The following is a 16,837-nucleotide window of genomic DNA, read 5'->3' as shown; positions in this document are numbered from 1 at the left end:
GTACATTAATTTCCTATATTGTAAATCAACAAAAATAAAAAATCATTAAAACTGCAAGTAAACTGAACAACTGAACCCAATTGTATTGCAAATGAAAAACAACCACCCCAGGAGGACAAAACAAGAACCAATTTAAGTAACTGTTGAATGTGTCATTTGACTATACACTTTTAGTTGAGTAGCAGGGAATTAAGGCAAACAAATCCTGACCTCTTTTTGGAAGGTTTGTATATTGCAGTTGTATGAGTGAAATTAGCTTAAGTATATGGTAGAATCAAGCAAATAAGTATGTTGATGTCCTTGAGAACCAGGGTTCTCACTGTGGTAGAAAGCATATACAGGTATGGAATGGGGCAAAGCAAGGGAAAAAAGAAAAATGGGAATGCATTGGAATTGGAGGTATCAGTATGAACTATCAATTTCTAAATCATTAGGATTCCCTTTGTCAAGAAAAGACAGACTGAAGAGCTATATCAAATTAAAGGAGACTAAAGAAACATAATAACTAAATGCAATATGTGATCCTGAAGTGAATTTGTACTGAAGTAAAAAAAAAAAATGCTATAGGAGACATTATTGGGTCACTTTACAAAATTGGAATACAGATGGTAGATCACAGTAATGTACCACTGTTAAGTTCCTGATTATTGTTAATTCTACTGTAATTATTTAATAGAATCTTACTGTTTTTCTTAGAAAATCTACTTTTAATTATTTGGAGTAATGGGGCATATGTCAACTTACTCTCAAATGGTTTAGAAAACCAATTTGTATATATTACATACCTTGCATGTGTGTTTATGCATGCACTACTCATTGTGAATGTACATGATCAAGCAAATGGTTAACAGCTGGTGAACCTGGGTAAAGGGTGTCCAGAGTTTTGTTGTCGTTTGTCTGTTTTTTATTCTTGCAACTTTTCTAAAAGCTTAGTTTTCTTCCAAATAAAAGATTTTTAAAAGGTTGGTATTTGGCATTCACAAAAATTAAGGGCAATAGAGCAGACTTTTGAAAACAGAAGTATGATAACATCAAATATTTTGAAGGACTGTCATGTGGAAGGATTAAGACATAGAATTTAGTTGATCTTATTTTGTACCAGTCTGCTTTGTGTAATATCATTATAGCATATCTAAGTGCCCATGGCTGGAATAAGAGGTAGAAGGTTTTAAGCTTTCTGGAGTCTTTAGTATCATTCAGTACAGAGGCACAAAATCACGTGATTCTGAGGTTCATTAGGTAGCATAAATGAGTGAAGGGAACTAGGTGTAGGAAATGGGAAATGATGGGAACTTGAGAGGAATGTCTTCTCCAAAGACTTTCAAGTGATAAAACACAAAACCAAAACACAGTGTGGTAATCCAGGGCTGTCTCTAACCTGTAAGTGGCCAGCTGTGACTGCCCTCCACCCTTAACTAAGCCTCTCTTTTTTCAGGCAAGAAAACAGGTACCAAGAGTCACAAAGCACAGGGTGTAAGAGAATGAAAAGTGTTAAGTGTGTGCATATATATCAAAAACACACCATTTTTAATGACAGAAACTAATAACCACACATTTGTACTTATGTACAATGGGGCAATATATAATTTTAAGCTGTTTACAAATAATATGTAATGCTTCAAATATTACATAAGGTTGATAATACATTTCTAGCAGAAATAAATATATTGCACTTAAAATGAACTTCATTAGATGTTACTTCATAGTATTAGGCTTATAACTTCTTTTTTTCATAAAACATTTCCCATGCCCTTTCCCACACCCCCAACACACACACTTCATTACAGTGACTGTTCTCACACAATTCATTAAGCAAATGAACACAGCAAACAATGGAACCGTGATAGAGTCTGCTGAAGAGGCGATATCCAATGTTATCCTTTAGAAAGAAAAAAGGATTTTTTTTTTATGTGTCTGAAAACAAGGGGGAAAACAACTAAATACAATATTTTAATGTGCTAGAAGTAAAATACAAGTTGTATTTCTTGTCTATATGTATTATTTCACACAAAAAAGTTTTTATTTTCTTATTATAAGGATAGTGAATTTAAAAAGGGAAGGGGACTGAAATTATTTGTCAGAGAGACAGAGGAAAAAGGGGGCTAGAAAATATGGAATATTTGCCTATCAAATATTTATAAATGATCTTTCAATATTTAAGCATGCTGAAGAAAGATAAGTATTGAAATATAACTGGCATAGAGTAGCAAGTAGTGAAGAAAAAATTTAGCAGTTTTCTAAAGTTTAAGGAGTTTATAACCTTCTCTTTGCTTGTTTACAAACAAAATTCTTACTTTCTAAAATAATATAAAAACTTGTATAAAACCCATCCTCCACCGAGGCATGGTTCTTTAAAGGAGCAAGCTGAAAATCTCATCTTCTGCCCAGTGCTTTGTCTAATTTAGAGAACAGTATTGTTTGGTTTGTAATAATTGTCAGTTCCTCACATGTTTAATAGTGACACCGTTTTTCCATAGTTAGTCATTGAAAGACTGAGTAAAAATATTGTTTTTCTTGCAATATGTAACCCTGCACCTTACATAACTGAATTTTTTGAACTTTTTAGTTACTGAGTCATGGCTAAGCTTGACTGAGTATTTAATGGGGTGTAAAGTCATTCCATCCTCTTTAGTTGAAGGTGATTTTTCTCAATGTATTCAGCCTATATATAAGCAGGGCAGTGTGAGAAGCTAATGTGGAATACAGAAATGGGATAAACATCCTAAACTGTCTTTGAAAAATCCATAGGCAGTGTGGGATGAGGATGCTTTACTTCCAAGAAAATTGGTTTATTGGGCTTTCAGAGGGTTTACTTTTTATTTTTCCTTTTTTAAGGAGGGAGAACAGTTGTGGCTGGAGAAGCAAAATGACAGATATGTGGATAAGGGTAGAGGAGGGGAGGTAGAGGAGGGGAAACCCTGGAGTGCCCCAAAACACCTACAGTATAGTCCTATGCAGGACCATTGCTAGATGATGAAGCATCATCAGGAAGTTTCTTAACATCTCTCACTCTGTGCCCACCTCCTAGGCATGGTGGTGGGCCTTCCAGACAGCACACAATTGTTATAAACTCAAAAAGATCAGCAATGCAATATAAGTTAATTAATTTAGACCCTGTTCCCTAATAATATGTTAGACACAAGTTGGACATGTTTACCTATGTACTGCTGAGGGTGGTCAGAGGAGAGGGGAAGATTTACTAAATTCATTAAGAAAAATTGAATTTACTCAGAATTTTTGATAAATGCTTTAAAAATAAATTATAAATGCAGAACCTATGAAGTTATGAATTAATTCTTTAGCATTAGCCGGGCTCGGTGGTTCAGACTGTAATCCCACACCTTGGGAGGCTGAGGTGAGTGGATTGCCTGAGCCCGTAGGTTCGAGACCCGTCTGGGCAACTTGGCGACACCTCATCTCTACAATAAATCAAAAATCAGCCGGGCGTGGTAGCACGTGCCTGTAATTCTGGCTACTCGGAAGGCTGAGGCGGAAAGATCGCCGGAGCCCAGCAGGTAGAGGCTGAGGTGGCTGGGAGCGGCCACTGCACTCCAGTCTGGGCGACAGTTGGGTGAGACTCCAACTCAAAAAAAAAATTCTTTAGCATTAGATAAAGCAGGCCTGTCAGGACGTCTTTTTAGCAGCACTGCCCATTAGCCATGTTTTTTGACAATGTTACATACATGGGGAAAAAGCCCTGAATTTAATCCAAATATAATTCATGGTCTTTATTATTCAATTAGCTTTCCCATTAAATAACTAGTTCTTGAAATTACCCTTGGTAGAACAGACTTTGTAATATTAAATATTAAATTCCCAAGGGTTTAATAAGAACCAACTACCAGAAAAGCTCAGAAAGGCCCAGGCAGGATAAATTTCTACAACTTGTACCCATGGCTAGAATGATTCCAATGAGGTTAAGCTCCATTTCACTTGTGCTTCTTTTCTCTGGTTCACATAATACCAATACTTTAAAAATATATCCAATTTAGAATTTTCGATCTCATTTTTCAAGAGCATGCTTTGATATCTTAGTCTTTGATTTTCTCTAAGCACTCTACTTATTTTTAGTCTTACATTGCTTAGTTACAAAATAAAGTTACGAAGTCAGAAAATACTAGTGTGAAACCATATTTAAGAAAAACACACAAATCTATTTTGAAACACACAGATTGGGAGAAATGTTAAAATAGTACATATTATAATAATCTTCTCGACCTCTTTGAAAAGAAAATTCAGACTCAGATTCACTTTAGTAGACCAGTAATTTCTCAAAGTGTTAACTAGCATCATGTAAAACAATATGTTTCGTTATTCCTGCTTTAAGCAGCAGTACTCTGTACTCAAGGGAGCACTGGCAACAGGCCAACTATTAAATATTGAACCCCTATCCTAGCTTTATGGATATTTTAAACATTCTTCATAACTGCTTTTTTAAAGAAATACATATCTGTACTTTGTCTGAAAACAAACTACCTGTGTACTGTAGCATAACATGCAAGAAGTCAGAAACTAACCTACAGTGTCTGCTGTAGGACCGTGAGATGCTTCACATAGCCCATGCTTCTCTGCAAGAAAACTTTGGGGTACAGTGGAAAATAGCAAGTGCAAAATCCAACAACAGCATCACATAGATAGGCTGTGCCATGATTCCTTGTTTCATAGGCTGGAAGTACCCAAGAAAGGCAAGTGATATATATATATTTTTAAAAAAGGCTAACATTAAAACAACCAAATAAAACCCCACAGAAGTCTGATGTGATAAGTACACTGCATTTACCCTCGAGTACACTTCCACTGTCAGTAGCAATATTTCCCATCTCTTTTAACAGATTCAATACTTTTTTCAGTAAAAACAGAGTAGAATGAATATTGCATGCAAAAAATTAAATTAAAATTACATTTGAGTTTTGGGGAAATTTACTGTGAGGACTTGTTACATCCTGTAGCTAGAATGCATTGTATCTGAAGTTGAAAGACTATTAACTTCATTAAATACCTTTTACTAAGGAAATGAATTGGTGCAAAATGCCAAATGTGTTACCTTGATTATAAATGCTTACATATACATCACTCAAAAAATAATATATAGGTTATAAGAACCAAAACATAATTAATTACTACCATAAACATTAAAGGAAGCCTTAAGAAGATAGCAAGAGTTGAAAATAAAGTGGATAAATGCTTTATATTTACTTATAGAACTGCCAATGTTTCAGTCGGAGTCGAGTCAACATGCAATTTTATATTATAGACTTAGAAAAATGGTAAATGAGTCACTGAACGTAACATGGTAAGTAAAAAGGCCGAAACAGATGTATGAGTACATTACCTCTCATAAGCATAGGCTAAATTGTGGCCATACAGGCATTTAGGATGATTCCTCTCAAATCCCTACCAATCAGTGGCAACAATAACAAAGCAGATTTACCAAAAATGACAATTTGTCCAAGTACATTTTAACATCCATAATGTCTCCCAAAATTGAAGTGAAAAATAAAGGAGCCTTTGGCATCCATGGCAAAGAAGTTCCTTCAGAACAGGGCAGTTATCCCTCTTTCCATTGCAGCTATAAGTGAAAGAAAGCCTCACCTATCATCATGCATAGGCTTTGGAGTGTTCCTCAGTGGATAATGAGTAGTGTATTTAGAATGCAGCCCAGAAAAATCAAACCTCAGTTTTACCATGTAACATAGAGAGGCTCTTGTTTCAAAAGTGAATATAGATGATTTTCCCTCATAAATGGCAAGTAGTCGCAAGAAAATTAGGAAGAAAGAAGACTGAAAACCAAGCTTGATGGGTACTGACCCTTCAATATTACAAAAGGAACTTTGTGAGGTCATTACTATGTATTCATCCACAAAACAGGATGCATTAGCATTATCTCAGCTCCCTCCCCAGCAAACTAACACAAAGTAAAACTAAACATGCTTAAGCTACAGCACTACAAATATTTCTCTATTGGCTCCCATTTTCTACAGGGAGAAATGGGCTTAAGTTAGTCATCATGGTCAGTATGCTATATAGTATTGCCTCTTTGAAGATTATTTTAACCTGTGGAAAGCAGAAAGAAACCTTATATGCATTGATTTTATACATTACTGTATCAACACAGCATTTTTAACCACTAGGAACAATGCACCTTAAGATTCATCTGCCTTGTATTATTAAACTTTCAAGCTGGCCGAGAACTTTACACTGATTCTCTCCTGAACCCAAGAGCTGTCCCCAATTACAGATAAATCCTGGTCCATGATGCATTCCCTCTCAGTGGTAGGTTTTCTTGTGAGTCCAGCTCTCCTCCTTAATAGGTCCCATGTCTCCTGGAGAGCCCCTGCTCCAATACCCACAACCTACCCACCCAACCCTGTCCTATTTTTCCATACCCATTCACATATTCTGGATCTGGTTTCTCCCATTTTTAGAAGAGTCATACAAATGGCGTCATCACAGCAGAGGAATGGCGCAGTCCTTGGATGGCAGCGTAGGGCCCCTGCTGAAAGTAATGATGGTACCGTGGCATGTGGAATGAAGGGAACGTTGGACCACTCCCTTGCATGGAGCTAGCAATGGCTGACGGGGTCAGAGGCATCCCCAGTCGGCTGTATGGTGGCAGAGAACCCTGGATGGGGTGAGGAATGGGTGTTGCTATGGAAGCTGTGCTGGTGCCAAGAGCAGTCAGGGACTGTGGATGCTGAAATCCAGGAAAACTGGAAGAAGATGATACCCAGGAGCTGAGAGATAAATTATCAGATGTTGTAAAGGCCGACCCTGCAAGGAAAAACACTCATCAGACTGGAAACACCATTTCCGTGAACAGATCAAGAATTAAATTATCTGTAGTGAAAAATTTGTTTTCAAAAATATTTAATAGATTTGTAATTTAAAAAGACAAACACATATGAGATTTGACATGGGCAAATCTACTTTTCTAGACAAGAAAATATTATTTCCACCCTGAATGGAAGGGAAAATTTTCTAAATGGAAAAAGACAACTCACTCAACGGCCTGCATACTCCCACAGAATGGCCAAAACATTAATACCCTGCCTTTAGGTAGTTGACCTAATTCCCTTAAAAGGAGTTCCAGAGCAACCCCTTCGGATCCACTCCCACAGTGGGAGCTTTTCTGTTCTCTCAATAAATCCTGCTTTAAAAAAAAAAAAAAAAGGAGTTCCAAAAATCTGATATTTTTCCTAACCTCTGCAGCAGCATAAGACAGCCTGGATGTACGAATCTCTACGAAGCTGCCTGTTTTCCAAAACCATTGTGAGAACCTACAAGAGTATGTTTTCTTATATCACAGCATCTAAAAGTTTAGACAAGAGTTGCATTGAATTTTTTATTTATAGTTGACCCTTGAACAACCCAGATTTGAACTGTATAAGTCCACTTACCCCATGCAGATATTTTTCAATAAAAGTTACACAGAGTGTGCCCACCCTCATCTCCCCTTCCACCTCCTCCACCTCTTCCACCTCTGCTATCCCTGAGACAGCAAGACCAATCTCTCCTGTTTTTCCTCCTTCTCAGCCTACTCAGCTTGAAGATGATGAGGATGAAGATCTTTATGATGATCCACTTCCACTTAATGAATAGTAAATATATTTCCTCTTCCTTAAGATTTTCTTAATAACATTTTCTTTTCTCTAGCTTACTTAATGATAACAATGTAGTATATACATATAAACAAAATATGTGCTAATTGACTATGTTATAGGTAAAGTTTCTGGTCAACAGCAAGCTATTAGTGGTTAAGTTTTAGAGGAATCAAAAGTTTTATGTGGGTTTTGGAAGGCACAGGGGTTGGTGCCCCTAGCTCCCACGATGGTCAAGGGCCAATGGTAATTACTAGTGAACAGCTCTCTCGAATTGAGTTATAAGAAATGCCCTATGTTTTCACTGATTATGTTATTTCACATTATGGACATAAACAATGACAGAAGGCTCCCTCTCCACACAAATATTTCTGTTCCCAGGATGGAGCACCTCTCGCCTCCCTTCTCTGGATATCTTTCCCAGATGCAGGGGACTGTTCCCTGAGCCTTTGCATCAGAGAAACTTTGTTCAGTTCCTGCTCTCACCATTGGGGCCACTGCCTCTACATAATGTCCTTCTCTAGGACAACCCTCTTTTAAAAGTGTTTTCCATTTTGGTGTTTGATCCTAATAAATTATTCCTGAGACAGATGGAAAAGATATATTCCTTAGTTTTCAAATTACAAAACTGAGGTCCAGACAGGATAAGGGACTGTCTGAAAAGTTCAATAGCTCTGATAGTAAATCACAGACAAGGAATTCCTGATCCCTTACTCAAAGGCTCCATGCCCTTTAACTGAAAAACCAAACCGCAAGAAATCTTTAGACAGCATAATCACTTGTTACTTAAAGGTAAAATAATGAAATGTCTAAGAATAAGTGTCAGAAGCTGTCCCTTTCTGAAAAAGCTCCTGAAATCCTTTCCGGGCAATATGTACAATGAGGACTAGATGTCGCATCAACTACCTGCCCCCATTCTCCTTTCAGTGCTCTGGCTCCCAGCAGCTCCACAGACCCAGAAACTGTCTTACCTCGATTTGGGGTTGTCTGACTCTCATCCCCCAAGACATCCTCTTCTCCTCCATAGGTCCGGATGGGTGAGCGGGCATAGGAATGCTTTTGAATCAGACTCTCCACACTTTCCCTAGGTTATAGAGTAACACATCAAAAATTAACTAAGAAGTTAAGGACTCAGATAGAAAGGGGTCTTAAAGATAAGTCACTAGATAGTAAAACCAGTTTCTCAGCCAAAAGGCAACCACTTCTGAAAAAGGTGACATTCAAAATATGTACATTTATTCTATTGAAGAGTGACCCCTCAGAGACATGACCTCGGGTGCATAAACACAAGCAAACATAACTGGACAAGGACAATCCCCTGAAATCCTATAGAATGAGGGGGCACAAAGGTGAACAAGAAGATATGAAACCTGACCACAAAATATGGAATCAAATGATATGAAAAATAATAACTGAATAAATTTACTAAAAAGAGCTGCAATCGCCGGGCTCGGTGGCTCAGCCTGTAATCCTGCGCTTTGGGTGGCTGAAGTGAGTAGATTTCCTGAACCCATGGGTTTGAGACCTGCCCTGGGCAACTTGGTGAGACCTCATCTCTACAATAAATCAAAAATTAGCCAGGGGTGGTAGCATGCGCCTGTAGTTCCAGCTACTTGGAGGGCTGAGGCGGAAGTATTGCCGGAGCCCAGCAGGTCTAGGCTGCAGTGGCCAGAAGGAGCCACTGCACTCCAGTCTGGGCAACAGAGTGAGACTCCAACTCAAAAAAAAAAACAAAAAACAAAGAGCTGCAATCAATCTTCTTACTGACTTAATCAGCTACCAAATATAAAACAAATAGCTAATACAAACTGCACTAATTCAACATCTGATGAAATGTTTGCAAAAAGTTCAAAATATTAGTTATCAAAAGACTCGATGTTTACCAAGAAAGCAAACAAATTCATAGAGTATATGACAATATGGATAGTTGGAAGAATGAACACTAAGATCTTTGTTGCTTTAAAACTGAAAATTACAAAAAAGCATGAAGGAAACACAAATGGTCCAAGGAATTTAGGCCTCTGGATAAATTGGTACATTTTCTGTAGATGGTCTTCCTCTTGCAGCATAGTCTATAAACCAAAGAGTGAAGTTAACATTAAAAATAAGAATTATTTTAGTATTGGATAGTTTGAAGTGTTGCTATATTTTTTTAAAGCCAGCACAGTTTTAGCCAAATAATGCCTTTGCCAAAATGCATACTGATAACAGATTAGCTTGCAGGGTGTACATTTCTGGAACAACTGTGATCTAAAGACAAATGCCAAATTAACCACCAAAGGACAATAAGATAATTTTAAAATGTTGTGTTCATTTAGGAAGTTCAAATAAAACACCAAATTTTATACTAAGGGGAAAAGAAAGCAAATAAAATGTCATCATAACTTTTCAAATGTAATACTGACACATTTTACATAGATATACAGATTTTACCTGGAAAAAACTATTTAATTATACTGAATTTGGTCTTGTATAAACCTTGTATACCCATATAAATGAAAGTATTTCATCATATTATATAGCATGTGTATGAGGAGTTAAGGATATGCCTAAAACAAAAATTAATTCTGGCAACTATTCAAGTTACATATTTACTCCGAAAAGTTTTTGACATAAGCATAAAGTACCACCTCATACATATAGTCAAGATGATTGGGATCGAGCAAAATCCAGACCTATAGGATTAATACATATCTGTTAAAACAATGAGGTTATTCCATATTTATTCATAGGGAATAATCTCCAAGGTGCAGTAAGCAAAAAAGTTAAGCACTAAACAGTGTTTAAAGTATGCCACTATTCGTGAATTTAAAACAAGGACTATGTACTTCATAGATGCCTGTATGCATATAATATTTCCAGAATGTTCCAGTTTCCAGAACAAGAAACTGCCTCTGCAGGGTGAAGCCAGGGACCTCAGGAACTTGAAGTAATGATTCTCCAACTTGTCTACACATTTGAACCACCTGGGATATTTACAAAAAAAAAAAAAAAAACTATACTGAGGTATCAGTCACAAACAAAAAATAATAGATATTTGAGGTACACAATTTGATTCATTTGGGCATATGTATACACCAGTGACACTATCACCACAAGCAAGATAATGAAAATATCTACCTCTCTTAAAGTTTCCTCAAGCTCTCATGCTCCTTGGTCCCATCCCAATAAACCTTTCCAAGGAAACTATTTTAATTTCTGTCCTTACAGACTAGCTTATATTTTCTAAACTTCTATTAAAATGGAATCTTATCTTCTGTATTATTTTTAATCTGACTTTTTTTTTCACTCAGCATACTTTGAGATTTCTGATGTTGGAACATATATGAATACTCCATTCTTTCTTGTTCTGAGTAGCATTATATTGTATGGATATGTGATAATTTTCTAATTTACTTGTTGATGAGTATTTTCCTTCTTTCTAGTTTTTTTTCTGCTACAAATGAAGCCACCACACAGATTTATGTATACTTTTTTTAATGGACATATACTTTCTATTATCTTAGGAAAAATTCCAGGAGTGAAACCACTGAATTGTATGGTAGGTGTACAAATAAGTTAATTTTTTAAGCAACTGCTAAATAATGTCATACTATTTAGTATTGCCACCAGTCATGTATGAGAGTTCCAGTTCCTCTGCATTCTTGCCAACACTTGATATGGTCAATCTTTTTAATTTTGGCTACTGTAATACACATGTGCTGGTGTCTCAATCATACTTTTAACTGCATTTTCCTAATTACTATAATGTTGAGCATCTTTCTATGTGCTTATTTACTTCTATATATCTGTTAATATTTTGTTCATTTAGAAAAATAAGTCATTTGTTCTCAGAGTTTTGAAAATTTTTTTTAATATTCTGGACACTGGTGTGATTTCCCACACTCCCTCCAACCCCCACATGTATTCACTAATCAAATTTCAGATGAATACTCAAAAGGGATCCTCTGTAGATCTTTGAAGTACTTTTTTGTCCATACAGCTCTCACCTCTCCTATAGCTTGTCCTGTGAATTCTTACTTTTTTGGTCTCAAACTCTCAGTTCTGAATTTTCAACTCTGGGAGGCTGCCAGACTCTGCCTGTATTCTCTCTACCTGTGCCACAGACTAAGGTAGATAGGAATATAGTAGGATAAGTTTCCCAAATTGGAGGTCACAAAGCTCAGACTTTACTAACAAGATAGAATGCAGTGAGAAGACCAGCCAAAGCCAGACAAGAGCAGCTAAGACCAAGATCCTGTTAAAAGCAACCTCTGTTTACCTTTTTGCTCTCTATATGCTAATTATAGTGCATGAACATGCTAAATGACATTCCCACCCATGTCATGACAGTTTTCAATCACTATGGCAACTCCTGGGCATTACCCTACATGGCCCCAAAAGGGGAGGAATCCTAGATCCTGGGAACTCCTCAACCTTTTCCCAAAAAACTCATGAATGTTTTACCCCTTGCTTAGCATATAATCAAAAAAAACCATAAAAATAAAAACCCAATGATATACAGCTGGCATTCTTCCTATAGAGCAGCCCAGGATGTTCTGTCTATGGAATAGCCTGCTCTCTCTTACTCCAATAAACCTGGTTCCATTTTTCTACAGAAACCCCAGTGATTTATGAAGGCTGCTCTGCCTAAAGTAGCCTTCTTTCTGTTCCTCTCTTCTTTCAATGAAATTGTTTTCACTTTACCTTGTTGGCTAATTCTTGAATTCTTCCCTGTATAAAGTCAGGAACCCACTTGGCCTCTTGGGCAGGAAGTCAACTCTGGGATCCCCCAGGCTTGATTCATAAATAATCTCTCAGGCAATACCCTGGAGCCATCATAGGGCTCAACTCATTTATTTCCCATCCCTCTGAACTTATTGTCTTTGTCCAGTGTCATTAAAATTAAAAATACGATTGTATATATTTTGTATGCATTTTAGTTGTTTCAGGCAAGAGGGCACATCTGGCCCTTGTTGCTTTACCTTTACTCAAAGCAATGTCCCTCCAGAAGATCTTCTAAAAATTCCAAAGCCCAGGCCACACTTCCACATTAATTAAATCACAACATCTGGAAATGAGACACAGGCTTCAGTAATTGTTACAGCTCTCCAGGTGATTCCAATGAGCAAGTGAGTTTAGGAATGGAGGAGAGGTGTGTGATGGATACTTTTCACAATACTCTATCTTCTGAATTTTTATGTATGTATATATATACTGTTCATTCAAAATTAACTTCAAATTATAAAGTATCATGAGACTATGATAACCTAAAAATGAATAAAAAGAAAAGAGCTGCTTGTCTAACACTGGTACTTTAGGAATCCAGTATCAAGAACTGATAAAAATTACAATGATCATACTGCTTTTTTTAATCAGTATGGTTTGTGCATGTCAAGCGGTGCAATATTTTGGAAATGTCTTGACCTTTCACATCATTCATCAATGCATGAATAGACAGATGAGTAGGTAAGCCACCAACACCCTGGCTTTGTGACTTCCTTAACTTCTTATTTATCTGTAAATTGGGGAGCATAGTAACTGCCTCACAGGGCCATTCATTCATTTTTTAAAAAATATTTATTGAGTCATCACTATGAACAAGGAATTGTGGAGACAGCAGTAGACAGAAAAACATTCCTGCCTAATGGGGGAGGAGTGCTCTTTAAAAGTATATTTAAAGTAGGTAAACATATGCTATCTTCTTACATTATATTTTTCCAACTTATTCTACTTGTCTGGATAATCCTAGTTCAGAATAGTGTGGTCCAAGTAAGAGGATTTTTCTCAGCAATTGAATGCTAAAATGAGTGGAGAAATTGACTACAATGTTACTTGCAGTTCTATTATAAAGTTGTATCATCACAGAGAAAATGTTAAGCTTTATCTGTTATCACTTGTTTAAAAGTGTAACCTATTTAGAAAATCCCTGTACAGGCTTGTTGAATCCCTTGAGTGAGATATGTTGAAATGAAAACATTTTGTCATTCACTAAGAGGTACTGGTAACTATATTAAAAGCAAAAGTTAATGGAAAGGATTATCTGGTATAACATGGACCCTAATACTTTGCTAAAACCCCCCTCCCCTCCCACCACACACACACACACACACACACACACACACACAAAATTTTTTTTGGGGGGGGGTCTCACTCTGTCACCCAGGTGGCATAATCATGGCTCACCACAACCTCGACTTGCTGGGTTCAGGCAATCCTTTTGCCTCAGCCTCCCGAGTAGCTGGGACTACAAGCACGCACCATCACGCCCAGTTAATATTTTGGTTTTTTTGTATAAATGAAGTCTCGCTATGTTGTCTAGGCTGGTCTCAAACTTCTAGGCTCAAGCAATCCTCCCTTCATTGGCCTTCCAAAGTGCTGGAATTATAAGCATGAGCCACTGTGCTCAATGCCATATATTTTAATCTTTATATGCACATTCTCTGATAATGTTGAACTTGAGCAGCCTTAAAAGCTGATGTTATTTACTCAAAGACTTATCTACAATATTAGAGAGTGATGTCTTCTGGAATCATTAAAGGGAAAATCAAATAAGCTAAGCAATCTCTAATAAAATGACAACTATAACATACATTCAAGCTGATGTCCTTTAAGTTTAAGCCATGTGTCATAGTGTTAATATCTAAAATGAACTTAGAAAAAGTCTAGTGGCTATTTTCATATGAGAAGAAATTTGCTTTAATATTCTGGAAAGTATTTTATTTTTGTTTAGTTATAAATAATTGGGAATCAATGGACATAAATTTTGGATAGTGTATTCTTAAGTTGTACTCTTCCCACATTATACACAGCTAAATGTAAGCACTTGAATTCAAAAGAAGAGAGTGGTATGTTGTATCTACCTCTCTAAAAGTGCCCTTATATAAGACCATTTAACATCTTTCACATACATACACAGGAAAAATCATTTACAAAATAATACAATGAATCACTGCCTTGTGAAACATTTTGCTTTTGTATAAGAAATACATTGTATTCATTTTGTCCTTGCTAGATCACTGGTATCATTTCTTATGCTGGTCTCTAAGAGGGCTCAAGGGGGGATTTTATTGAAGTGATTTACTTGTGTTAAGCCTGGAAGTGAATTGAAAGCAATGGCAGTTCTTATATAAAGGATGGTATAATTGAATTATTGCCTTTTAAGTGATTGAAAACAGTGGTGCATATCAGGGTCATCTCTTCGAAGATGTTACAAAGAGTAGCCAGCCCATGTTGTTTACTTTATGTCTAATCCCTGTTTCTAGAAGAAGGAAAAGTGCAAAGAATTCATTTAGCCTGGAAGCCCACTGTGAAAATTTCTAAAATGCTGTGCCCTGGAAAATGAGGATGACTCACCTAATGGGTAGAGTGATTTAGGTAATGACAGTACCAAGTACCATGGCTTGTGATTACCAAGTCATCAGTTATATCATATCCCAATGTAAGATACTTGTTTTAATAGACTTACGAATGTTGGATTTAGAAGGTAAATAAAGTGGGCACAATTATTAAAGGTCAGTTTTTCTAACATTTAACACCCATAATTTTTCTAGGCAAAAAGTGCATCTTTACCTTCGGTGATTTTTAAAAGATCTTTCCTGACTACTCTGTAACCGATTTCAGAAATAAGACACATCAGAGGCACAATCATAGCCAGAAAAGTGGGCAAAATAGAGAATGGCTATAATGTTTATGTTGCCAAAGTGTTCAGAACACTTGAAGTCATTTGGACTATTTATTCACACTCTAGACATGAAAAACCAGCATACTCTGCCGGTATGGAAACTGGTTGCCCTTCCTCTATCTTTGAAACTAGCATGCACATTTCTCAATGCTCAAAAAGCAAAATTTGTCCTTCCCTTCACATCTGCCTTTGTGCCACCACTGTTCCTAACATAGTCCTCAAACGGCACTTACTAGATCGACAACAACTACGTGTTTGCATGACTGTCTCCACTATTAGACTTCTGGCTGCCAATCAGGCAAAGAAGAATGCTTTCTTTATCCAGGCAGGGGTTCTTAGACTTTAGGGTGCATCAGAATCCCCTGGAGGGCTCATCAAATCACAAACTGTCAAGTCCCATCCTAGAGTTTCTGATTTGGTAGGTATGGGGTGGCCTAAGAAGGTTGATGTCCAAGATGCCGCTGATGCTGCTGGCCTGGAGGCCACATTTGAGGACCACTGTTCTAGGGAAGCAATTGGGAGCATGTTTGCTGGAATGAGTCCACACAGCTTGAATCCTAGCTCACATTTGCCAGTTGTATACTCATGGGCAAATTATTTCACTTTTTCATGCCTCCCTTTCCTCATCTGTAAAATAAGGATGTTAGTATGCCTGATTTTTTAAACATTTCAATAATTTTACTTTAGTATAGCAATATGGGGTACAGGTCAGGATTAGGTACATAAGTAATCTATGGACAGGTGAAGTTTGGGCCTCCAACTGGTCCTCACTTCCCCTGGTTTAGGATCAGTTATCCTTTGTGTTGTTACATGCTTCCCTTTCCCTCTCTCCTCATATATGAATGACTCTTAAGGTCACTGCTAAGATTAAGTGAATTAATACACATAGAGAGTTTAATTGGTACCTGGCACATCGATTCTTAATAAATATTTATGGATAACAAAATTAAATTATCTTTATTGTTATTGTTGATTATCAAGATCGTGTGTTCCAAAAGTTGGTTATATAATCATTTTAGAAGAAATTGAAACTTCCAGTCCCTACAACTTGCCATGCTTCATTTAGACCTTCCTACTTACACATGTCAGATAAAAAGATTAAATAAAAATTAAATGTTTTTCAATTTATATTTTCATTTTCTCTCTTAAATATAGACCTGACAAAACTGAGTTCAAGGAGAAGATGGCAAATCCATTAAAGTCAAATCTAACTTACAGGAAATGAAAGATTTAAAGTTGTTCTTGTTCATCTTTTTTGCTCATGTTTACATCATGTCTTACTAGGTCTTTGTAAATAACTCTTTGTCACGGCATTTTTCTAAAGATTTATGAAGATATGGTATAAATTGCAGGAAGACAATATATCAATATTTGTAGTTTCCGCAAAATACTTAATAAATAAAATTTTAGGTAATACAATTAGAGAGGTATGATAAATCATTAAATTTTAATTTGAAGCCAGGCTCGGTGGCTCAGCCTGTAATCCCACGCTTTTGGGAGGCTGAGGTGAGTGGACTGCCTGAGCCTGCGGGTTCGAGACCCGCTGGGCAGCGAGACCTCATCTCTACAATAAATC

The 16,837-nt window shown here is 36.8% G+C and overlaps 1 protein-coding gene across 1 annotated transcript in view; it reads right to left on the bottom strand.

Moving 5' to 3' along the window:
• Window positions 1-6,430: 6,430 nt before the first annotated feature.
• The window catches only part of TBX20 (T-box 20), a 54,044-nt gene continuing 43,637 nt past the window's right edge, over window positions 6,431-16,837 (bottom strand). The window contains exons 7-8 of the mRNA XM_008061277.1: window positions 8,570-8,682; window positions 6,431-6,771 (exon numbers count right to left, since the gene is read on the bottom strand). Of these exons, the coding sequence (XP_008059468.1) occupies window positions 6,431-6,771; window positions 8,570-8,682 (454 nt within the window). The remainder of the gene's footprint in view (window positions 6,772-8,569; window positions 8,683-16,837) is intronic.

Source organism: Carlito syrichta, unplaced genomic scaffold (genome assembly GCF_000164805.1).
Source record: "Carlito syrichta isolate Samal-C Ts95f unplaced genomic scaffold, Tarsius_syrichta-2.0.1 Scaffold305182, whole genome shotgun sequence".
Lineage (NCBI taxonomy): Eukaryota > Metazoa > Chordata > Mammalia > Primates > Tarsiidae > Carlito > Carlito syrichta.
Note: the sequence above shows the minus strand (reverse complement) of the source record. Positions and strands in the feature narration are given on the sequence as shown.